Source organism: Phocoena phocoena, chromosome 21 (genome assembly GCF_963924675.1).
Source record: "Phocoena phocoena chromosome 21, mPhoPho1.1, whole genome shotgun sequence".
Lineage (NCBI taxonomy): Eukaryota > Metazoa > Chordata > Mammalia > Artiodactyla > Phocoenidae > Phocoena > Phocoena phocoena.
The window spans coordinates 3,629,536-3,655,447 of NC_089239.1; the positions used below are offsets into that span (position 1 = coordinate 3,629,536).

At 43.8% G+C, this 25,912-nt stretch overlaps 1 protein-coding gene across 1 annotated transcript; it reads right to left on the reverse strand.

Moving 5' to 3' along the window:
* Positions 1-2,675: 2,675 nt before the first annotated feature.
* AP3M2 (adaptor related protein complex 3 subunit mu 2) lies at positions 2,676-20,985 on the reverse strand. Its single transcript, XM_065899918.1, has 9 exons — positions 20,954-20,985; positions 19,162-19,499; positions 15,263-15,434; positions 11,316-11,453; positions 6,590-6,675; positions 6,205-6,338; positions 4,652-4,859; positions 4,285-4,429; positions 2,676-3,127 (listed from the first exon to the last, which is right to left on the reverse strand). Exons 2-9 carry the CDS (start codon positions 19,432-19,434, stop codon positions 3,027-3,029), a joined length of 1,257 nt encoding a protein of 418 aa, XP_065755990.1. The 5' UTR covers positions 19,435-19,499; positions 20,954-20,985; the 3' UTR covers positions 2,676-3,026.
* Positions 20,986-25,912: the final 4,927 nt, after the last annotated feature.

A 25,912-nucleotide genomic window follows, 5' to 3' on the forward strand; every position in this document is an offset into this window, starting at 1 on the left:
CTGGCACTGAGTCACCACCTACTGGCCATAGAGGAAAGTACAAATGTTATAAAATGTACCCGGTCACACCACAAGGTTAGGGAAACAGCCCGACCAAAGGAAGAGACGTGAACGACTGAAACAGATAGGATGGGGTAGTAATAAACACTCAACAACACTTGTGGTTAGAAAACAGAAAGAAGTCTTAGTCTCCCCCAGGCCACGAGGGACCTAGAGAAGGAAATCAGGACAGACGTAGGAGAAGGACCCTTGTCTACACTTCACAGGAGACTCCGGGAAATCTCCACTACAATCAGGATGACTGGGACCTCGGAGCCCCGTTTCACGCCCTAACTAATCAACCCAGGAAGATAGAGAGGAAGAGGAAAGCACTAGAATAGACGCCAGCAGTTTGGGATGGTTTTGTCTTTCACACGCTAGGCGGGACATAATTTGATGGCTCTGGACCTTTGTTCTCACAACCTTCAAAATGACATATGGCTTCAGGTCTGCTGGTTGGAAAGTGCAGAAGCAGTGAGATCCCCATGAACTGGTTTCTTTCTTCCTGCTTCCACTGGGGCGTGTGTGCACGGCATCACCGCTAGTCCTAGTAACGTGACCCTCAGGACGTTAAGGACTGTTAACACTCAACTTTATTAACATTTAAACACAGCAGGTGCTTCTGCACGTTAAACACGTGTGGAACCGAGCGGTTCGGCAGAGGCGCCCGGCCCCACCTATGCTAACACACCACCGGCTGAAGGGGGTGGCCAGGGGTCTGCAGCCCAGGGGTGCCTCCCACAGCCCCGGTGCTTTATTTCTCCTTAAGTTCTTCCCTTGAAATTAGGATGAGCTGCCCTGGAGGGACAGCTGGACTTACAAACCTAAGAATATTCAGGGACTAACATCGGTTGTTTCCTATGACCGAGGAAACCCTGAAATCCTCCAGAGCCCTCGGGAGAAGCAGCTCCGGTATTCTGGAATCCACAGGCAGAGGCGTCTCCCTTCCATGGCAGGTGTGTATGGGACCTGGGAATCCAGGACAAATTCTGGAGTGATGGAGTATGAGACACATGTGCTGTCTGTCCCCAGCACAGTTGACCCCAGAGGAAAACCATAAAGCAACAGTATTCTGCAACAAAAACAAGTCCAGGAAGTAGGAAGAGAAAACTAGAGCAAAACAATTGCTGAAGTATTTGGAAACAGGGTTTTAGAGAAAAAACACAGGGTTTGCAGAGTACAAGGTCTTCATTTTTCCCCCTGCACGAAGCAGGGTGCAGTATCGCTCCTAAAGGTATAATTTTAAAAACCTGTCTTTTCTATAAATATTTCAGTGGGTAATGGGCGTATTAAACTAGAGTAAAAAGTCCCTGCTGGGAACACCTGAGGTCTGCCTTCAGTTGCCCGTGTTTCTTAAACCAGGCTACACAGGATCAACACGGCCCATCTTCCTACAACATCAGTTTTATTCAACGATTCAGGAGATTTTTTTGTCTTAAAACAAAAACCGACTGGTCGATATACATTGTTAATGAACATATTATATAGTGGAGACTCCGAGGAAATAACTTTACTGGGCAGCTCCCAGGACTGGCGGTGCCCTCGGTGGTCAGCATCCTTCTCACTTAGGGTCACAACTGGAAAAGCTGCAGACGGGAAGGTCGGACTGCAGCACCAGGGCAGCACTGACAGACATGAACAAGGAACCACTGGGTCACAGAGGTGGCACGAGGGGGCCATCTACACTCCGATACTATGACACACAACCTGCTGCCCTAGGGGTGTTGGGATTGGCTTCTCTGAAGCGCTCCTCGGGGAACAGGAGTTCTGTAGAGTGAAGTGAGTGGAGCCGTTGGGGGGTTAGGGAAAGAGGCGTTTCAGGCAACACCCCCTGGAAGAGGGCAGCTCATCCTCGCTGAAGATGCCAGGCCACGTGCTGGAGGCATGCAGCGGTCAGTATTGGAAAACCGGTCGGAGAGCATCGTAGTCTTTAAGGGAAAATCTGATTCTGCTGGGGTTTCCATGTCAACAGTGCACTCGAATTTAAGAAGTTTCCAGTGCATTTCCAGAAGTACAAATGTTTATGTTTGTGTGAAAGCGGAAGGGTCAAAAAGAAACTCACTCAACTCTGTTCATCCCAGCCGCCCTGCAGGTGGAGCTGGACAGCTCCTCCCACCTTCCTCATTTCAGTGTGCGGTGTGCACGTATGCTTCACGCTGCCCCGAGAACAGAGCCTTCTCTGGCCCTTCCTTGGCTAACGGTCCTTCTCTTCCAAGCTTGCTCTCTCTTTCTAATCTTTCTTCCCAGCTTGAAATACAAAAACAGGACTTCCCTGGTGACGCGGTGGTTAAGAATCCGCCTGCCAATGCAGGGGACATGGGTTCAAGTGCTGATGTGGGAAGATCCCACATGCCGCAGGGCAACTAAGCCCGTGCGCCACAACTACTGAGCCTGCGCTCTAGAGCCCGCGAGCCACAACTACAGAGCCCGCGAGCCACAACTACTGAAGCCCGCGTGTGCCTAGAGCTCGTGCACCACAACAAGAGAAGCCACTGCAGTGAGAATCCCCTGCATTGTAATGAAGAGTAGCCCCCGCTCGCCGCAACTAGAGAAAGCCCGCGCGCAGCAACAAAGACCCAACGCAGCCAAAAATAACTAAAAATAAAATAAATAAATTTAAAAAAAAACCAAAAACTAAAGACGCCTTTCCTTAGCTTCAGATAATTAAAGCCAAGCGAGTAACAAATGCTGGTCTTTTCCTGTGGTAACCATGTCACAAGTAGTTACATACGGCATCAAGTACCTCCCCCTGCATCACACGCCTCTGCTTTGAGAACTGACTTGGTGCCGCTGGTGTGTGGGTTCTGCGCAGGCCTCCCTGGCGGCCCGGCCTCCCTTCATTAGCTCCGGGGCACTGTAGCTACGGGAAAACAGGAGCAGGTGGTCCAGAGTGGGCAGTGACCTAGGAGAGGGCTGACAGTTTTTACTTTTAGACAAGTAAGCAATGAAAAAGTGTTCACGACTGTTCCCTTTGCAGAACTCTCCCTTCAGGTTCGAACTTGGAACTTGCCAGCTTTGGTCATGTATTTTATGCCCTTAAAGGGTTTGTACTTCTCTCCATACATATCCAGACGATTCACTTTGAGTCCTGGAAGGAAGGAAGAACAAGACATAAGCATTACTCAAAAGAAGCAGGTAGCAGAACTGTTTAGGTTCGTTTCAACTCAAAGAGGTCCGTGGGCTAGAAAAAGCTGCGACGGTGAACTGGAAAATACCTGCCCTTACTTATATCACCTAAACGCAGCCGACAGATACTTCACTCTTGGTATACAGGCTGAAAATAAAGCCCTGCCCCAATGAAACGCTAGCCTATTCGGAGACATATTCCTGAAGTGGAAAGGGCAGAAAGTTATACGCAGGCTGAAATGAGGGTAAGGGAAAACTAAGACCGCTCCAGATTTTTCTCAAGTTATGGGGTTGAACATATGAATTAATAATAACAAAATTAACAAATTCATAATCAAATAAAGGTATAACTAAATGAATAAATTAATGATGAAAAGTGATGAATTAACACATGAGTGCTTCCTAAATATTCTGACTATACTAAGAAATGAACATTTTATACTGTGCAGAGCTTTAAAGTTTATTAAGTATTTTAAGATGAAAGAGCTTATTTAAATGAATTCTAATCACTTAAACTAGACAAGATCCGTTGGTAAAAAAGAACAGGAGCTTCATATAAAGCTGAAGTCATCTCCTATCCATCTGAAAGGGTCGTTCTAAGGACTGAATAAGAAAATAGATGAAGAGAGCTTAAACCAGTGCCTGGCGCGTAGCAAACTACCTGCCGGGCATAGACTACAGTCAATGACTCGGATTGGCCCAAGGGTTCCCAATGATAACAGCACCTGTGAAATCTTCTGAGACTGGGGGAAAGAAGGGGAGGGGAATTCTTCTTTCAGTCACCAGCTGAGAATGTGGACGCATCCCCCTACTGAAAACCCTGGGACCCCAATCAGCAGGCCCAGGGCGACTCAGCCTCGGCCTGTGAACACTTCTGTCTCCGATACTGTTTCCTTCTCACATGTGTCTCAGACACTTTTATTCATGTCACTTAAGCCAACTTTGAGGTGAGGATTACGGACTTTCTCCAGAAATGTGCTAGGAAAGATCTGACTGAAGATCACGTATCCGGTAACGAAACACAACTCTGCAGACAGGGAGCCGCCGGGAGGCTCTGCGACGTCGCTCACTGCCTTGGCCGCTTGCCCGCCCCGCAACCTCGGGCTGGGTGTCACTCACCAGAAATGGCCAGCTGCTGGATCTTAAACTGCAGGTTAATCGTGGGGTTCTCATCGGGTTTGGAAGCTCCAGCCTGAAGACTCACGGTCCCCTTCAAACTGGGGAGCTTTTGGGGATTTATTTTTCCTACATCCCAAGACAGCATCTCCAAAGAAACAGGAAAGAAGTTACAGTGGAACCTTCATCTGAGGTGCCAGCCTCCAGGGTGTTTCCCAGCAGAGAATACTATTTGTTACCATCAATTATCTCAGTGTCCTAAACAATGTCCCTTTGATCCATCTCCCCTTTCCACAAGATATAAAGGGCTCCTGCAGAGTTCCTGCTATTTATAACAACGGCAGCTCAAGCCTCCCGCTTATTCTCCTACCTTGGTGACCGGGTCAAACGTGTGCGTGCCCTGAGACGGCGTGAGGTTCATGCTCAGGACGCCTCTGGGCATCTGGCTGCTGACCGTCACCCCCTCGATGCTCTTCCCCATAGTCTGCTTAGGGCCCACCGTTATTTCAAAGCGGCCAAGAGAACTACTGTCCCGGAAGCTGATGTTATGTTTGACATAAACTGGAATCGCCACCAGGCTGGAAAAGAGAGAGACAAAAAGCCCATGTCGTTAATGTACCGGAAAAATGGCCACACTTCCCTTTTTCTGCCCCGCTGGCAGCCTTGCCTCCCTCACCTGCTTCCTTATCTTACAAAGTAAGCACAGAAAAACCCTCTAGACATCTTTAATTATTTTCTTTTTGTAAAGCTAAGATGCTGACTAGTAAGTAAACTGATTCTTCTAATGACTCTTTGAATGATATCAACAAAACCGAAGAGCAGACCTGGCAGACTATGAGAAAAAGGCGTGGCAAACAAAAACCACGTTTCTGTGTTTTACTTTGTGACATGTGACCAATAATTATTTGTACTTGGGAGGGTAATATTCATACGTCACGGAGCTTTTACAATTTCTAGAGAGTGCTTTTACCTGACTTTCATCCTTAAAAAACCCTAAGGGGTAGGGTTGTCATCTGACAGAAGAGGAAACACAGAAGCTACAGGATGATACTAAAGTTGTAACCATCCTTAGCATCTGTGGAGCACTTCCTGTGGCCAGCGCCACTCTAAAGGTTTTCTCTCTATTAGCTCATTTAATCCTCCCTGTAAGTAGGAAGTAGGCACTGCCTCTGTCCTGATGTCATGAATACTGCCGTCCTCATACGTAACTGAGGTTAACTAGCTTGCCATGGTCATATATCATAAGTACTATGGGTGGGGCTTAAGCGTGGGCAGTCTGATTCCAGAGCCTCTGCCCTCAGGCGCTCAGACATTTCCCTACGTTATTTATTCCGAATCCCACAGGAGGGCTTCAGTGGCTGTGAGGTCCCACAGCTCTCTTCAGTCCGCATATCTTCTACTATACACCTTCCCCTAAAAGCCCTCAGACTCCATAGTAAACAGAATGTGCAAGGCCAAAAAATCACTGAATTTTATGTTTTCTCATAGCACCATTCATGGCTTTTTTGAGTGGAGGGGATTGAATACAGGTGTTCTTAGATTCCAACCTGAGAAAAGAAAAAGTTCCCGTTTAGGCATATAATAACGACAATAAAACTTACAGCAGTAAACCTAACAAGCACTTACTTTGTGTGAAGCACTATTTAGAGTCCCTTATTTAACCCACATAACAAGGTACTTTTATTATTTTCAACTTACTTATTCATCATTTATTACTTTTATTACTTCAACTTTCTCAGGTAAGAAAACAGACACGGAAAGGATAAGCAACTCACCTGAGGTTACCCAATTAGTTACCTAGAGCCCAGGTAACTCCAGAGCCTGAGTTCTTCATCACCATGGATACTGTTTCCAAACACACATACACATGCACACACACGCACGCACACGCACACTCCACCCTTTGGTTCGATGGCTGCTTACTTCTGTGCACTGACGTGGTACGAGAGCAGGCGGAAGTTGCCGTCGGGAGGGATGAAGGAGAGGATGCGCTCGGACTCCCAGCGCTTGAAGCGGACGCAGGGGTGGAAGCTGACATCATCCAGCAGCCTGGGGTTCTGAGGGACAGGCAAGGGAAAGCAACAAGCAGGAATTAAACACCGTGCTTCTTTCGGGAAAGTAACTCAGATGCTGTTCTCACTGAAACACACACACACAGGTTCTGTCGTTACTTTTAGAAAATTCAAGCCCAACATGAGCTTTGTGGTTGTCCTTGATCACTTCTTCTGGTTCCATCCCCTTCCCCCCACTCTGTCATTCCAGAAGCATCTAATTTCCCAAAAACTAAATCTCTGGCCCAGGATTTTACCATGAAGGAAAGCGTAAGGTCGGGCATTCCGGTCAGCTTGACGCAGGCATCGATAACACCCTGGATCTCGGCAGTGACTGTGGACCCTGAGACAGAACAAGATGGAAAGAAGGTAAAACCCTCTCTGTCCCTCCCAACTAACATCCCTCCTCCCTCCCTCCTTCTTTAACCTTCTCTTTTTTCTCCCATCCTATTTCCTTCCTTCCTTCTTCCTCCCCTCCCCCATTCTTTCTTCCTTCCTTCCGTCCATCCATCCATCCATCCATCCAAATCATCTACCCAGTCCATCTGTCCTCCTTCTAAACCTTTATCGACTGCATAACAAGCGCAAGACACTAATGAAGCAGTGGGGATAAAAGACTGGTGAGATAGTTACTAGCCTAAAGGAGTTTTCAATCTAGTGCCAGAATCCAACAAAGCACCGCTATCTTAACCAATGGCTCACAACACTGAATTCATATCAGAAACTGCTCTCCCTAAGGGCACCAAGGAGCTCTGCCACCAAATGGAATGGATACTTTTGGTCTTCAGCCTGCAGGCTCTCCCTGCTGCAGGGCCCTGTGCCCACTTCCTTCTTTCAAGTGTTCCCTTCTCCTAACCGCTCCGATTTCCTGTTTTTCTAGCTCTTCTCTCTCGTGCCTTCTGCAGGTTGCTCCTTCTGTGGACATCCTTTACATGTCGACATCTTATCACAGTTCTGAACTTCTCTTTTCTTGAACCTGACACGGTCTCCTTGGGTTACTTTACCTCCTTCCTAAGGCTTCGATTTCCACTGATGGCCAGTTATTTCCTAATCCTTTTTCCAGTTCAGCCTCACTCCTGCCAACGGGACTGCCCCACTTGGACGTGACTGAGGCACTTCAAACTCCACGTGTCAAAAACTGAGTCCCTTATCTTCATTCCTGGATCTGCAATTTCTCTTTTCCTTAGCTTCACGATAAAACCATCTATCCTGTTGCCTAAGCCAGAAACACGGATGCGTCCTTGATGACTTCCGCCCCCTTGGCGTCCATATCCCACCAGTGCTCCATCCCCTCTTCACGTGACTCCTCCACTCCTCTCCATCCTCACTACCATCACGGAACCTGTACCTTGGCCTGGACTCCACCACAGCCTCCCGCCTCCCTGCCCCGAGACTGCCCCCAACTCCGTGCCATGCTGCACGTCCAACGGGACGGTTCTCAACAACAAACCTTGTCAAATTATTCCCAGCTTAAAACTCTTCAATGGCTCCAAAGGGTCCTCCTTAAAATGGCATACAAGATTCTTCACCATCTGGCCACCTAGAGCTTTTTGGGTTTGGTTTTTTTACTTTTTCATTGAGATCAAACTTGGAGTAAAACGCAAACATCTTAAATGTCCAGCCCAATGAATTTTTAAATATGTTCACACCTATGCAGATACGACCCGCGTCAAGATGCGGACCCTCACCGGCAACCCAGCACACTCCTGTTGTCCATCCCAGTTCACCTGAGTCCCTAAAATTCTGACTTTTATTACCTTAGGTTAAGTTGCACATGTTTTCAAACGTCATACAAATGTATATGATCGTAGGCATCTGACTGCTGCTCAATACCGTGAGGTTCATTCATGCTGTCAGGTGTACCTGCAGTTCTTTTTCTTTACTGTAGAGTATTCCACGGTGTGGTCATATAGAAATTTCTGTATCCTTTGTATTACTGACGGACATTTGGGTCCTCTCCAGTTTGGGGCTAATATGAAAAGCTTCTGTGCCTACTTCGTTTTAAAGCCTCATCGCTTACTTTTCTTTTTTTTTTTTAACACCTCTCAATCCAATCACACTGAGCTACTTTATTTCCCAACAATATTTTACTCATCTTATAGTGTTTGCACTGCTCTGCTCCCAAATCCACGTAGGTCTTACTAACTCCTACTCATTCTCCTGACAAAGCGTTAGTTAGCTTTACAATTTGCCCTGGGTGGGAGGGGACCTCTCTTATGCTCCATCTTTTTCCCTTTCTCTCTCCCTCGCTAGACTTTCAGGAAGCTTCCTGCAGCCACAGACCCTGTCTTAGTCACCATCACATGCCCACAATCCGGCACTCAGGTACAGCACCACTGGTTCTCCGTAAACACCTTCTGGATGACTGAGTTCACTCATGTGAAGAGAACTTTCTCTAAATTTCTAAGCTCCAAGGACTTGTAGTCACATTAACCTATCCCAATGGATAGAAAAGAAGGTTCTCTGAATTTCAGTGATTACAACGTTAGTTCTGCCATGAGAATTGAGAGTCAAATACTTCCAAAAGGAAATCTGATCAACAGGAGATCAGGTTGTTACTTTTCTTTTTCACTCGAGAGGATAAAACCAGTGAAAATGGAAGCTCAGCACTGGTCTGCATCGTGTTTTTCTTATTGCTTTTCTTTCAGCTTTGTTGAGGTATAATCAACAAATAAAAAGTGTATCTATTTAAGGTGTACGACTTGATGTTTTGATACATGTATACCCTGTGAAGTGATCACCACAATGAAGCTCATTAACATCTATCACCTCACACAGTTAGCTGGATTTTCTTGGTGGTGAGGGCCCTTAAGCCCTGCACTCTTAGCAAATTTCAAGTAGAGGATACACGTGTGAGGTGATGAGGGAAATCCTTTCACAGTGTATATGTATATCAAATCACCATAATATACATGCTAAGTATCTTACAGTTTTGTCAGTTACACCCCAATAACACCGGGGAAAAAAAGTACACAACTGTAGTCACTGTGCCCTATATTAAATCTCCAGAACTTTTTCATCTTGTGTAAGTGAAACTTTGTACCCTTTCACCAACAACTCCCCACTTCCCTCTCCCCCAAGTCCTTGGTAACCACCCTTCTACTCTCTGCTTCCATGAGGTTGACTATTGCAGATTCCACATATAAGTGAGATCACGCGATATTTGCCTTTCTGTGTCTGGCTTATTTCACTTAGCATCATGTCCTCCAGGTTCATCCATGTTGTCACAAATGGCAGGATTTCCTTCATTTTATGGCTGAAAATATTCCTGCGTGTGAGTCTATCTCACATCTTTATCCATTCATCCATCAACGGACACTTAGCTTGCTTCCATATCTTGCCTATTGTGAATAATGCTGCAATGAACAAGCGGGTGCAGATTATCTCTTTGAGACACTAATATTCACTTCCTTTGGATCTATACCCAGAAGTGGGATTGCTGGATCATAAGGGAGTTTTAATTTTTTGAGGCACCTCCATACTGTTTCCACAGTGGCTGCACCAACTTACATCCCCCCCCAGCAGTGTACAGGGTTCCCTTTTCTCCACATCATTGTCAACACGTGTCATCTTTTGTCTTTTTGATGTGAGGTGTGAGGTGGTATCTCACTGTGGTTTTGACTTGCTTTTCCCTGATGGCTGGTGACACTGAACACCTTTCCATATGCCTGTTGGTCATTTGTATGTCTTTTTCTGAAATATGTCTCTTCAGATCCTTTGTGCCCACTTTTTTGTCAGATTATCTGGGTTTTTTTGCTATTAAATTGTATGAGTTCCTCGTGTATTCTGGATATTAACCCCTTATCAGATACATGGTTTTCAGATATTTTCTCTCATTTGTAGGTTGTCTTTTCCACTCTGTTGATTGGTTCCTTTGTTGTACAGAAGCTTTTTAGCTTGATGCAATCCCATCTATTTTTCCTTTTGTTGCCTTTGCTTTTAGTGTCATATCCAAAAAATCACTGCCCAGACCAGTGTGAAGAAGCTTCTTCCCTATGTTTTCTGCTAGTAGTTTTATGGTTCCAGATCTTATGTTTAGGTCTTGTATCCATTTTGTATGTGGTGTGAGATAAGGGTAATTTTATTCTTCTACATGTGAATATCCAGTTTTCCCAACACCACTTACTGCAAAGACTAGCCTTTCCCCATTGCATGTTCTTGGCACTCTTGTTGAAGTCCAGCTGGTTGTAAACACATGGATTTACTGCTGAGCTTTCTATGCTGTTTCACTGGGATACATGACTGTTTTTATGATACTACCATACATTTTGATTTCTGTAGTTCTGTAATATATTTTGAAATACAGAATTGTGAAGCTCCCAGCTTTGTTCTTGCTCAAGACTGCTTTGGCTATTTGAGGTCTTTCGTGGCTCCATATGAATTTTAGGATTGTTTTTTCTATTTCTATAAAGAATGCCATTGAGATATTTATGTGGATAGCATTTGGGATTTTGATGGGGATAGAATGCTTTGGGTATTACGAACATTTTAACAATATTAATTCTTCCAATCCATGAACAAAGCATGCCTTTCCATTTATCTGCTCTTCTTCAATTTCCTTGATCAGTGCTTTGTAATTTTCAGTGTATAAGTCTCTCCGGTTAAGTTTATTCCTAAGTATTTTATTCTTTTTGTTGTTATTGTAAGTGGGATTGTTTTCTTACTTCCCTTTTTGGATAGTTCATTGTTTGTGTATAGAAACACCACTGATTTTTGCATGTTGATTTCGTATCCTGCAACTTTATTGAATTTATTAGTTCTAAAAGTGTTTGGTTGGAGTCTTTAGAAGTTTCTACATGTATGATCATGTCATCTACATCATAACACTTCAGTCCAGTCCTAATACACAATGCTTGACACAAAGTAGCCACTAAGTTAAAATGAATGACCTTGAATAGGGGGTAATTCTGGTACTAGCTAGCACTATCCAAAAGGGGCCTCTTTCTATTTTCATAGTTCTGTGAACAGGCTGAAAGCACTTACCTGATTTATCAATGATGGCATCAATCTCTTCAATCACATCAAAATAGGCCTCATTGTTGGTGTATTTCACCCCAGTCCGTCGCCAAGGCACCACGGACAGCTGCCCGGTGGGAAGCTGGTCACCCACATTGGTGCTTCCTGAGACAATGAATATTTGATAATTAGATGTAACCAATTATCCAACAACCAGAGAACACTTCCCCAAAAGTTTCTATACATCCGCTATCCATGCAATTAATTGAAGAATTTTTCCAAGAAAAAGATTATAGCTTTCCCAACTTCTATCTTGGTAACCTAATCTATTTTAAAAACTTGTCACCAGCTGGTCTGCCTCCTCAAGCAGAATAAAGGTTAACAAGTTACCTGAGAAACAGATATCATATTTTGGTTTTGAAAGTGATCTGAACTTGGTCTCTCAAATTGCACAATACTTGCAGCTTAAATAATGCATTGGCTTTCGGTAGGGATGGTAATCTACATACTGATATAAAATTTTCATGGGTAAAAACAGTATTCTAGTTTGAAGCAGGTTTTTAGATACATTTATGCCAGGTATTAAAATGTATACATAATCTCTCTTATACCAATACTGGAACTCAGGAAAAGAATATAAATCAGATCGTTCCCTGTCTGTAAGAATTGTAAGTTGATTCCTTGATTTGTTTTTTTCCCCACAGGTATTAAATTTTTCTTTTAATTCAAAGGTTCTATACTGAAATTCTGAAATAGAACTAATTTAAAATCTATTTTCTTCTAATGTAACCTGGATCTTTTTTAATATAAAGAAGGAAACATTAAACACACATATAGTCAGCAGCTTTACAAAACATTTCAACTAAGATAGCTGGTTCTCAGATATCTTTTCTAGATTTAAGTGAGATTCAGGAAAATGACTTCACAGTATTTATAAGTGATTCAGTCACTAACAAAGCTTTTAAAGTTTTAAATGAGCCCAGAATATTGAAAAACCTGACAATTTGTTTTCTTAAAAAGAGGCACTATGTATTAAAACATATCAACAAGCTACAATAATTAAAGCAGTATGGTTATAAGGCAGGAAAGCCTAAAAACAGACCAAAAATCCAATAATGACTTAGTGCAAGACAAAAATATCATTTTAAAATGAGGAGGGCTTCCCTGGTGGCGCAGTGGTTAAGAATCCACCTGCCAATGCAGGGCACATGGGTTCCAGCCCTGGTCCGGGAAGATCCCACATGCCATGGAGCAACTAAGCCTGTGGACCACAACTACTGAGTCTGCTCTCTAGAGCCCTCAAGCCACAACTACTGAGCCCACACGCCACAGCTACTGAAGCACGCACGCCTAGAGCCTGTGCTCCGGAACAAGAGAAGCCACCACAGTGAGAAGCCCATGCACCGCAACGAAGAGCAGCCCCTGCTCGCCACAGCTAGAGAAAGCCTGTGCACAGCAAAAAAGACCCAACACAGCCAAAAGTAAATAAATAAAATAAAAATAAATAAATAAAATGGATGCATGCATACTTTAAAAAAAAAAAACGAGGAAAAGGGGTAAAGTATTCAATAAATAGTGCTAGGGAAACTGACAGTTTTGGAGAAAAAACCACAGAGTCTTACTTTACCAAGACAATTTCCAAATGGATTAAAGAATTAAATCTAAAAATAAAACCATAAAAGAAATAGAAGAAAATGTATTTTTTTAAAAGAAAGACTTTCCCTTCTTTGAGATCAAAAAGACATTTTCCAATATTTCCTTCTAACAATTATAAAGTTTCTTTGTGTTTAACTCTTGATCCAGCTAAGATTTATTTTGTGTATACAGTGAGTAGGGGAACTTCATTTCTTTTCTGTATCAAAGCTGACTGCCCCGATACAATATATTTAACAACTGGCCCGCAGTCCACGGATTTGATATATGAGCACATTTATCTATACCAAATTCCTATAAAAGGATCTGTTTCTGGACTTTCTATTTTATCCCAATTGTCTATTTGTCTATTAATGGGCTAATACTATATTTTAAAAAGTACCAAAACGTCATAATATATCTTGATTCTGACAGGACACATTTTTTCTCTTGCTCTTTTTAAAAAAATATTTTTTCCCCCAAACTGTCTTGGCTCTTAAAGTATATCTATTCTATGAGTGTTTGTCTAATGTACCAAGTGAACTTAAATATGTCTTGATATTTGACAGGGAAAATTCTTCCAACCCCTCTGTAATTACTTTTTTAAATGTATTTTTCATTCAGTTTGTCAAATTCCATGAAAACTCTTGCTTATATATTAAGCAAGACCCAAAATGTAAAACCTTAATGAAGCAGAATGATTATTTTGACTACAACAAAAAACTTTAAAGGTGGCTAAACAAACACCACCTTGAACAATGTTAAATGACCAGGGGCAGGATGTGAGAAAACATCTACAACAGAGCATTCAAAATACACAGAGACTCCTGCAAACTAGCGTGTGTATTTAGAGTATATATGATAGTTTAATATCCTTAAATGAAAGGAATACTTTTCAATTAGTAGGAAAAAAGAAAAACATTTCAACAATAACCAAAAAACAGGCAAAGGACATGAAAAAGTAAATCACAATAGAGGAAAAACAGTCAATGAACACTTGAACAGGTTTTAACTTCCTTAGTAATAAAAAACAAGTTTGGAAATAACAAGATATCACTAAACTATCCAATTGCCAAAGTTGTAAAATAATTAATAACGATAATAATAGAGTTGGCCAGGTTGCATAATTGCTACTTAAAGTATAAACTGACATAACTTCTCTGGGGGGCTATGTGGCACAATGCATTAAAGTCCTTAAGACACGCACACCTTCTTTTTTTTTTTTTTTTTTTTTTTTGCGGTACGCGGGCCTCTCACTGCTGTGGCCTCTCCCGTTGCGGAGCACAGGCTCCGGACGCGCAGGCTCAGCGGCCATGGCTCACGGGCCCAGCCACTCTGCAGCAGGTGGGATCTTCCCGGACCGGGGCACGAACCCGTGTCCTCTGCATCAGCAGGCGGACTCTCAACCACTGCGCCACCAGGGAGGCCCCACGCACACCTTCTGATCCGGCACTTCCATACCGAAAAGGTATCGTTCTAGATGTGCACAAAGATTTAGGCATAAGAATGCCAACTCCTTGCTATTTAAAAGAACAAAAAATCAGAGACATCATAAACAGGGACACAGTAAATGACCTGGGATCTATTCCGTATGGCAGAAAATTGTAAAGTCACCAAAAATTATGTAGATGAATATTTACCATAATGGGAACATGTTCACAAAACAATGATGAAAAGTTAAGTTTAAAAATATACAAGAGGGCTTCCCTGGTGGTGCAGTGGTTGAGAGTCCACCTGCCGATACAGGGGACACGGGTTCATGCCCTGGTCCGGGAAGATCCCACATGCCGCGGAGCGGCTGGGCCCGTAAGCCATGGCCGCTGAGCCTGCGCGTCCGGAGCCTGTGCTCCACAACGGGAGAGGCCACAACAGTGAGAGGCCCGCGTAACGCACACACACACACACACACACACACACACAATATATATATATATATATATATACACAACAGTTGTTTTAAAAAATTCCACCTGTCCATCCATTATCCTGATGTCTAGAAAAGATAAAAAATATACACCGTATGTTAAAAGTGTGATGGGATTATGAGAAACTTTCATGTTTTTTGTGCTTTTCTGTGTTTCTGACATTCCTACAATAATCGTGTGCTACTTCTGTAATCAGGCAAATTGTTTTTAAAGGAGAACAGTTCATCCTATCATTGAAATCAGAATATTTTCTATATAACAAAAATATATTTCATGTTATATTCAAAGACTATAAAGAATAAAATTAAAGCACCTGGACATTTGAGATCCCCAAAGAGAAGCACTCAAAACAATGCACAACAGCAGGCTAAGCCACACCCAGGATGGTGGCAGCCTTCCCTGGGGCCCCCCTCGTACCTGTGATGGTGTTGACAACGGTTCGAAGGATAGTGGGCGGCTTTATCAGTTCTTTGAGGATGTTCGACTCGGTAGCCAATGGAAACCCGTTGTCAAGCATCTCTTCCAATACCTCATAAACCACAACCACATTGTCTTTTATCACAGGCTCTGAACAGACTCCAAAATAATCCTGATGAAAATACAATACGTGTATACATTTGTCACTCAGAGACTGTGATGAGTGAAGGAATGTTCCCAGAGAGCAAGGATCGAGTCCTGTCCACACGTGTTTACTCTGTGTTTCTGGGATCTTCTAAAATAAGTGAATGAAGCATAACCATGGTATTCTTAGGCAGGCCCAGTTTGGTGGAAAGAACACCGGACTGGATTGTACTACAAGTGTCATTAATAACTTCTTTCATAAACTAGAGTAAGTCATTTAATCTCTTTGGGTTAGTTTCTTCAACTAATAAAATATGAAGAATACAAAACTGAATCTAGACTATTCTATGTGTTTATGAACATGAATTTGAAAGAACTATGCAAAGTGGTAATACCTGATATGACATACATTGGACCTGAAAATCTTTTTAACCCTTACTGTTGTGCTATTCCTTAACATTCATGCAGCAAATAAGAATTGAGAGAGAAACAAAATGAAATGAGGGGGTGAACTAGCACACCTGAAAATCTCTTTGGATCCCCTTACTCTAAGATGCTAGGATTCTAGTAACACTTTGTCCTTTTATTAACAAAGGTTAAACTTAGATACTAAATTGTCTGGGTTGTGGAAAAAGCACTGGATTCCAAATCAGAAGGCCTGGGTAATAATCTGAATTGTCACCTACTAGATTAAGTCCTGCTGACTAATTTGGGTCTTGATTTCTCTCATAGTATAATCAGAATAATACCATGGGCTGCACAGGGTTGTAAAAACTCAGCCTGATGGATGAACTAAGAACATGTATGAACATGCTTTGTAAACTACAAAGCACCATGTAATCTGTGGTGCGCGGCAATGAAATGATGCAGAGAGAAATGCTGTAGCCTCTTGGCGTGCCCCTCCTGGCAATGCCAGCACGTCTGCTGCTGGGCCTCTCAGACAGCCCTCTAGGGATTCATCCACTGAGGGAAATTCACCCTTTTTGAGAAAGCTCATTTTATTCACGGGCGGCACTGACTGTTAGAAAGTTCCTTCTTTTGCTAAACTGAAATTTGCTTCCTAGGTCTGCCTTACAGAACAGGTTTACATAACAGCCCCACGGTGATCTAGTGATCTGAAGACCAGGACAAGCTTTGACTTGCATTTTTCTTCACAGGGCCAAACTCCCTGTTTGGTCCTCCCACTGTTCGTGCTACAGTAAGGTTTCTAGATTCTTTCACTGTCTTGCCATTTCTTTTGAATTTGCTCTAGTTTTCCAACAGTCTCCTCAAATTATGACATCCAAAACGGAACACAGACTCCAGATATGACCTAAATTACATCAGATGACGTCAACTATCAGAGACATTCCAATATCCAAGACCACTTAGGAGTCAGGAATGTGTTTCTAAAACAAAAAGATTTCTTCTTTAAAAAAATGAGGATTGAAGGGGGGGAAAAGTTATACATTTCCTTCTCAAGAATGATTTTATTTTGAAAAATAAATATAATAAAACATCTCACTCAAGAAAAGGGAACCCTCCTACATTGTCAGTGGGAATGTAAACTGCTGCAGCCACTATGGAACAGTATGGAGGGGCCTTAAAAAACTAAAAATAGAGCTACCATATGGTCCAGCAATCCCCTCCTGGGCATATGTCCAGACAAAACTATAACTCAAAAAGGTAAATGCACTCCTATGTTCATAGCAGCACTATTCACAACTGCCAAGACATGCAGCAACCTAAGTGTCCATTGATGTATAAATGGATAAAGAAGATGTGGTAGATATACATACAATGGAATACTACTCAGCCATAAAAAAGAATGAAATAATGCCATTTGCAGCAACATGGATGGACCAAGAGATCATTGTACTAAGTGAAGTAAGTCAGACTGAGAAAGACAAATACCATATGATATCACTTACATGTGGAATCTAAAATATGACACAAAGGAACTTACCTATGAAACAGAAACAGACTCACAGACATAGAGAACGGACTTGTGCTTGCCAAGGGGGAGGGAAAGTGGGGGAGGCTTGGGGTTAGCAGATGCAAACTCTTATATAGAGAATAGATGGACCACAGGGTCCTACTGTATAACACAGGGAACTATATTCACTATCCTGTGATAAAACATAATGGACAAAAATAAGAAAAAATGTATACATATATATATGTATGACCAAATCACTTTGCAGTACAGCAGAAATGACAACATTGTAAAACAACTATACTTCAATAAAATAAACTTTAAAAAACACCTCCCTCGATTTTCTAATCAGGCAGAACGTGGTTTTCTCAATCAGCTGGAAGCAGACTGGTGAGCACGGCACAGCGCCACAGCAAAGTGCGTCACTTCCGTAGCGGGAGCTCCTTCCGCTACGAGAGGAAGAGCGCAGCCAGAGAACACACATCAGATAAGACATTAAAATCAGGATGCGGCCATTTACTTTTAACAAATGCTTCCAAAATGGCAAGCTCTGAAGTCCCAGCCTTCCAAAGTAGCCACTTTGAGGTTTTCCCTAATTCCTCTGTGGTTTCAACTAGATTAAACAACATTTCTCACTTCCTGCCTTGTAATAAGTTACATCATATCACTACGGAGATAGGGAGCAGACTCTTAACGGCGTAAAGCATCCCTGTGGAAATCCTAACAAGGCCCAGCTCAAGCGGCTGAAGATCAAAACTGCTGGGCTCTTCTAGTTCTTCCACATACTGGGGTTTATCATTCTCAGGTTTTCATTGTGTGATGGAACAAGTATGCCACTGGGATCCCAGAATAGAACTACCAGAAAAGAATGTGGGGGAAAAAATATAAATATATGTATATTCTTTGGGGAATGAAACTGTTCTAAACATGTGATCTATATCTGAGGGTAAATGAAAGGACTCTTTGACTTGCTTTTTAATTTTTATCGTAATGTCTGGGTCCTTGCTCTCTTCTTCTCCAATCCCACAATTTCTGTATTCATGTGACCAATTCCAGGCCTCACATGACACAGAAGTTAACCCAAAGGGCCCTTGATTCTCATGGATCGTTGAGTTATGCAAACAACCACAACCGTTAGAAGTTGAGCAATCCTTTTAGGCAGAAAATGTCTGAATCCAGAGTCTGGGCAGCCTAGAATCCTGTGCCATAAAGGGTGTTGACATCCTGGTATGACATACCTTCCCACGCCCCAAGATCTCCAAATCTATTCCTGAAGGAAAAACTCGAAATGAAAACTGTCTCTTGGAAAATGTGTCACTTAAGTTTTTACAGGTACAGAAGATTTTCCAATGTTAAGTTTGCAAAAAACAGCCTGTCACTGGTACTCATATGCTGTGGATGAGCACCCCAAATTCAAGCTGAAGGATGGGTTCCCAAGTTACCCCTGCCAGGGTGAGTGAATCACTTTTTGATGCAACTCAAAGCAATGTCGTTAACGATGGTTAACATCAAGTCTACCATAAATAAAAAATCGAAACTCATCAGCTTTGTGAACAAAATGTAGGATAATTCCATTCTCTAGAAATGAAATGACTGTATACCATCATACCAAGTAGGGTCGCTTTCCCAGGCAACGGGTTCAAAAGTATACAACCTGTCATTCTAGATGCAGCCCGTTCAATAAATAGAAACAAGCGTCTTACCAGACGGGAGTGGAAGTGAGCAATGTCAGAGTTTTAATTTCTTTTTTAAGTTCCTTCACTGAGGCTGAAAACAATGGAAACAGAACTATAAAGACACTTTGTAAGGTACATGGATGAACTTCCTCACATTCACGCACCTGAAACGTGTCCACTACTCGGTGAAGGAACTCAATGACAAACAGAGGTGGCACCTCCGTCTGGATCACAGCCACAAAAAAGATCTTGTGACGGTAAACACTTAGGAGATAGTGGTGAGGGGTGGAGATAACTGGAGGAACATTTTCAGCCTCAGTTGCTCGCTCTTGTGCCTCGAAAAAGTAATCGCAAACAGAACGGCTGACCACACTCTTCCAGTGTTTCTCCAGGAAAATATCTCCAGCGGAGTTGATCAAGAAAAGGCTGTGAATCATGGTGGAGGCTGTCAGTGAGAGATGAAAGTCTTTTTCCGTCCGACAGCCTCTGCAAATGCTCAACTCTAAAAACAAGAGAAGCTCTGATCAGTTGCAGTCAACCAAAACCCCCTCCCCATCTGTGCAGCAGCCCAAGCCTTCTTACCCACCTTTCAGGACGAGACTCAAGTCTTCCGCTACTGCAGGAGCCCGAAGTATCACTCTCTAGAATTCCTAAGGGTAATTATCAGCCATCTCATTTGTCAGCTAATCATATACTGTCATCTTTACTACTGCCTGAATCATATCCATTTAAAATTCCACTTAATTTTTGAGTGTCTATTTTCTCAACTGGACTGGCAGCTCCTTGAGAAAAAAAGCCCCTGCCTCATGTTTTTTGTTGCCTCCTTGTAACAAGAGGGCTTCAAAGAACACTGATGAGTTTGAGTTTCATGTATTTGGCAACAACACACACCTATAAGAAATGGTTATGGTTGTGTAGTCTCATACAGTAGCCATCGGACAAATGGGGCCACTGAGTACTTCAGATGTGGCTGGTCCAAACTGAGATGTGCTGTGAATGTAAGACACGCACCAGATTTTGAAGGCTTTGTATGGAAAAAAAAAAAAGAATTTAAGATAGCTTACCAATAATTTAATATCAATTAATTAAGTCAATTAATAATATTAACTTAATACGGATTATACTTAATATTGATATTTTGGATATATTGGGTAAATAAAAGATATAAAAATTAATTCAACTGGTTTATTTTTTAAATGTGCTTACTAAAACATGTAAAATTACACAGTATGTGGATCGCTGCCTATTTCTACTGGATAGCGATGGTCCACGGAATGGAGCTGTCGTTGTGATCTTGATTTATCCAGTCAGACCCCATTTTCTAAGTACATGTTATGCACAAGGCTCTACATTGGCTGCCTTTAAAAAAATCCCTCTGGGGGGATCCCCCAGGTCCCTCAGGCGGCGGCATCTCTACGGTGCCAGTCCCCAGAAACGAGGCGGCCGCGCGGGACCCCAGCTGTGGCCACTCCACGAACTGATCCAGGTGGCCAAATCGCGAAGGCCTGTTGTACCAAGTGTCGCAGGGTGAGCTTAATTCCTCTGCCGGCGACGAGGCTGCGGGAGGGAGAGGGGCCGGGGAGCCACGCTGTGGCGGCGCAGAGTCGGCTGCCAACGAGGGTTATTTCTGCGCTGGTCGCAGGGAGGATGGAGGCAGCTTGGGGCGAGGTAGACGCGGGCGGATTAAGGTGTGAGCACGATCCGGGGCTGAAAAGGGTCGCACGTCTGCGCACCTGCGTCGCCATGACAACAGTGTCCCCTCCTCCCCCAGCCCTCCGGCCAGAGCAGGCCACCTCCCTAGACCGGGACTCAGCCCCTCTCCTCTCCCTGCCGCATCACGCAGCTCGGAGGGTCGGTCAGGCGGCACCCCGTGGCCCCGCCCCTGCCCCGCGCGCCCCCGCCCAGACCCCCACGCGCCCAGCCCCACCCGGGACCCGGGTCATCAGCCCTCCTTACCCTACTTGTTCTTCGCAGCGCCCACCGTTCGGCCGCGCGGGCAGGCCCCGCCCCCAGGCCCCCCCCCGCGCCCGCCGGCCGCCGCTCGCCCGCTGATTGGCCGGCCAGCGGGACTCTCGCCAGCACCGCCCGCCGCGGAGGTCTGAAGGCCGCTTATTGGGCAACGGCGATCCATTGCTCCCCTCTGATTGATCGCGATCCGCCTCTCACCCTGTCCTGGAGCCCCCAATTGGCCCTTGTTCAGGCTCCGGTAATCTCTGATTGGTGCAGCTCTGGGGCTCTGAGCCCTGATTGGCTGTCATGAACAGTTGGCGGACCGCCCGGCCCCTAGCCACCCAGTCACAAAGGGCCCGGGCGTCTTCCCTGCCACCTGCGTAACCGCGGAGTGCGCCTCGAAAGGAATGCAAAAAGTGTGACTTCCAGGGCACGATTTATCGAAGAGCATATCATGGATAATAAATCCTGAGCAGTAATAACTACTCTCCATTAAATAAGTGCATTTAAAAAGGGACGTAATGCCTTTTCATTTACGTGCATTGAGTAAAGGTGATTGGCTGTAACGGCGTCCTGTCAAGAGCTCTGAACCTGGATTCAGGCGGCCTCTTTAAGCCCCAGCTGGACCACCACCTGCTCGACCTTGGGCAAGACACTAAACCTTTCAGAGTCTCAGTTCCCAGATCTGAAAATGAGGGGGTTGGGCAGGTCTCTCTCCAAATTGCAGTGGAGCTCTGATGACTATTTTGAGTCAAGCCACTGTGACCCAGAAAAGCATGCAGTAGAAGTCAAAAGACAAGGTTAAACCTAGTTGTTAAGTGGGATGGGGTGTGGAAGGGGTTTGCCGCGGTGCCTGGACATTGAATATGTTCAATAAAATGGTAAGCTGTGGTGATGATGGTAACGATACCCCCGACAAGGAGCGCGTCTCCCTGCCTGTGCTGTGGTTTTCACTTGGAGCGGCAGCTCCTCCTGACACAGGACCATGATAGGCGTTTACTGCAAGTGGCGTGGATTGCTCCTTGCCATACTTGCTAAGGGCAGATAGTTGGCTAATTTTGAACGAAGTCTGAGAGACAACCCCAAATCAGAATGGCTGAGTCATGAGGCATACTCCTGTAGGGTTAGGGGCTCTGGTGCCAGACCCCCGGGTTTGAATCCTGCTCCAACACTTTACCAGCTGTGTCATTGAGAAAATATCTTAACTTCCCTAAATGTCAAGTTCCTTACTTTCAAATAAGGACACTAACAGTACCTACTTCAGTACCTACTTCGGAAAGTTGCTGTGAGGACTGAGTTAGAAAAGTGTCAGCGATTGTTACTGCCTAAGAAACAGCACAAGATACAATTACACACGGTTACTAAGCAATGTGTGTCTAAGGTGCAGAGATGCTATCACCGCTGCGGGCATTTCTCACTCATTCACTGAATTAACCTTTGCTGAGATCTTCCTGTGCATGAAGCCCTGTGCTGGTCATACTGCAATGACCAACATCACAGGCCGAGTCTCTTGTCAGAGAGCCTGGCTGAGAAAACAAATGAGAAGCAATTACAAAACGGTGTGATGAGCAAAGAGCACATGGGGGGGCGGGGCAGGGCGTTGCTGGTGGAAGGGGCAGACTTAGAGTCAGGGAAGTCCATCTAAACTGAAACCTGAAAGAGGAATACAGATTCCGCTGGGGGAAGGACAGAGAAGGGTACATGTGGAAAGCTCTAGAGACAAGAGAGGAAACTATAGCTGAGCTAGAACAGGAGAAAGAATGAAGACTTTCTTCTTTTTTTTTTTTCCTAAAATGAGATTGGGGGGGGTAAGTAGGAGCCAGGTGGTCGTGAGCTTTGTAATAATTGTTGTTTTTTAAATTTTATTTTATTGAAGTATAGTTGATTTACAATGCTGTCTTAATTTCCACTGTACTGCCAAGTGCTTCAGTTATACACATGTAGACATTCTTTTCCATGTTATTTTCCATTACGATTTATCACAGAATATTGAATATAGTTCCCTGTGCTACACAGTAGGAACTTATTGCTTACCCATTCTGTATACAATAGTTTGCATGTAATAATTAATTGTTATAAAACACTGCACCTCTAGTAGCCATCCAAGTGGAGATGTTGGGAAGGCAGCCAGATATATGAGTCTAGGGTCTGGGAGAGAGGTCTGAACTAGAGAGACATAAATTTGGAGTTATCAGTATATATGGATATTTAGTCATGGGACTAGTTGGGATGACTAAGAGAGTGAGCACAGAGAGGAGAGGCCCAGAGTCGGGGGACTCCAAAGTTAAGGGTTCATAGAAGAGGGGAAGACCCGGGTTCATTTCATCCCCCCAACTACCCTAAAATGAATCATTGCTATGACCCCCTTTTTACAGATGAGAAAACTGCAGGGAGTGCTTAAGTAACTTACTGAAGGTCAAGCAAATAGGTGAGTGGCAGAGATGGAATTCAAGCACACAGGGAGGTCTAAGCAGTGCTCCTCGAAGTGCCACCTCCTGCCTCTCTCAGAAGCCCGAAAGCCCGCTAAAAGATGTGAAGTGGGAGAGTGAAATGCCTCCAGACTGACATTTCAGAAAGACCATGGGTATGGGATGGATTAGGGAAGGCCGAGCTTGGGGGCAGGGAGAGCATTTAGACTACTGCAGTAATCCACATGAGAGATGCTTGTGACTGCAGCCAAGATGGGGGATTGGAAAGAAGTGGACACATTCCAATGATAGGTAGAAGGATAGAGATCAGGGACTAATTGAAAGTGAGTGGTGAGAGAGACTAGGAATCAAAGTTGATTCATAGGTTTCTGATTTGGGCAACCATGTGGATGGAAGTGTCGTATGTTGAGATGGGGATTCCAGGAAAAGAGGCATGTTGAGGACAAGGAGAGGTGGCATGAATTCATCATAGCGATGCCCAGGGTCACTAACAAGTCGACACGCAAATATTTGTTGAGTTGAACCAAACAACATAGAACTTGGGAGCTCGAATAGTACATTCCCATGGTTTTAAGAGACACCACAGGAAATCATGGACAAATGGTGAGTCTATTTCAGGCATGAAAATCTCCAGGGGGAAACTCCCTGGTGGTTCAGTGGCTGGGACTCTGTGCTTTCAGTGCTGAGGGTTTCGGTTTGGTCCCTAGTCGGGGAGCTAGGATCCTGTAAGCCACCGTCTGGTATGACCAAAAAAAAAAAAGGAAGGAAGGAAAGGAGGGAGGGAGGGAGGAAGGAACGAAGGAAGGAAAGAAAAAGAAAGAAAGAAAGGAAGGAAGGAAGGAAGAAAGACAAAGAAAGAAACAAAGAAAGAAAGAAAATCTCCAGGAAAAGATTTTCTAAAGCTGCCACTGGTAAACCATCCTAGTGTTTAACAGCTCTTGCTGCTGCGAAGTTTTCTACCATAAAAAGCCAATCCCAACCCTCCTACACTGTTGGTGGGAATGTAATTTGTACAACCATTATGGGGAATAGTACAGAGGTTCCTTAAAAAACTAAATATAGTGCTTCCCTGGTAGCGCAGTGGTTGAGAATCTGCCTGCCAATGCGGGAGACACAGGTTCGAGCCCTGGTCCGGGAATATCCCACATGCCGCGGAGCAACTAAGCCTGTGCACCACAACTACTGAGCCCGCGCTCTAGAGCCCGCGAGCCACAGCTACTGAAGCCTGCCCGCCTAGAGCCCATGCTCCGCAGCAAGAGAAGCCACCACAATGAGAAGGCCACACACCACAATGAAGAGTAGCCCCTGCACACGGCAACTAGAGAAAGCCCGTGCACAGCAACAAAGACCCAACACAGACAAAAATAAATAAATAAAATAAATTTAAAAAACAAAGAAACTAAATATAGAACTACCATATAATCCAGCAATTCCACTCCTGGGCATATACCCAGAGAAAACCATAATTCAAAAAGACACATGCAACCCATGTTCATTGCAGCACTATTTACAATAGCCAAGACATGGAAGCAACCTAAATGTCCATCGACAGAGGAATGGATAAAGAAACGTGCTGCATATACAATGGAATATTACTCAGCCGTAAAAAAGAATGAAATAATGCCATTTGCAGCAACATGGATAGACCTGGAGATTATCATATTAAGTGAAGTAAGTCAGACAGAGAAAGACAAATACTGTATGATATCACTTATATGTGGAATCTAACAAAAAATGATACAAATGAACTTATTTACAAAACAGAAACACACTCGCAGATCTCAAAATCAAACTTATGGTTACCAAAAGGGAAATGTGAAGGGAAGTGATAAATTAGGAGATTGGGATTAACACATACACATTACTATATATAAAATAGGTAACTAACAGGGACCTATTGATTAGCACAAGGAACTCTACTCAATATTAAGTAATAACTTATATGGGAAAAGAACCTGAAAAAGAATATATATATATATATATTCGGTTTGGTATATATATATATTATATATATATAATATATATATAGCTGTATCACTTTTCTGTACACCTGAAACTAACACAACATTGTAAATCAGTTATACTCCAATAAAAAAATTTTTTTAACAAAGTTAAAAAAGAAGCCAGTGCCAGCTCTCAGGGGTTCCTGGTAAAGATTAATTAATTAATTTGGGGATCTGAGATGAGAGAGGCTTTGCTCACTGAGAAAGACATTTGCAAGGGCTTCTCAGTGGGGCCCCAGCACTCATCTCTGGCTTGACACTTCCACCTCCTGTCCACACACGCTACCCTTGCCCTGGTCACCCCCTGAAGAAATGGGATGCCTCCCCTCCATGTCTTTGTTCCCACTGATCCTCTGCTTGGCATGTCTCACTCATCCTTTTTGTGGAAATTCTCTCCAGCCCTGGAGCCCAGCCATATGTTCTCTCCTCCACGAAGTCTGTCCCCAGCTTGATGCCCCTACACTGGAAGTAGTTCCTCTGTGATCAAATAGCATTTCACAGCTCTGTCAGATAACCTAGAGCACTCTTGCCTC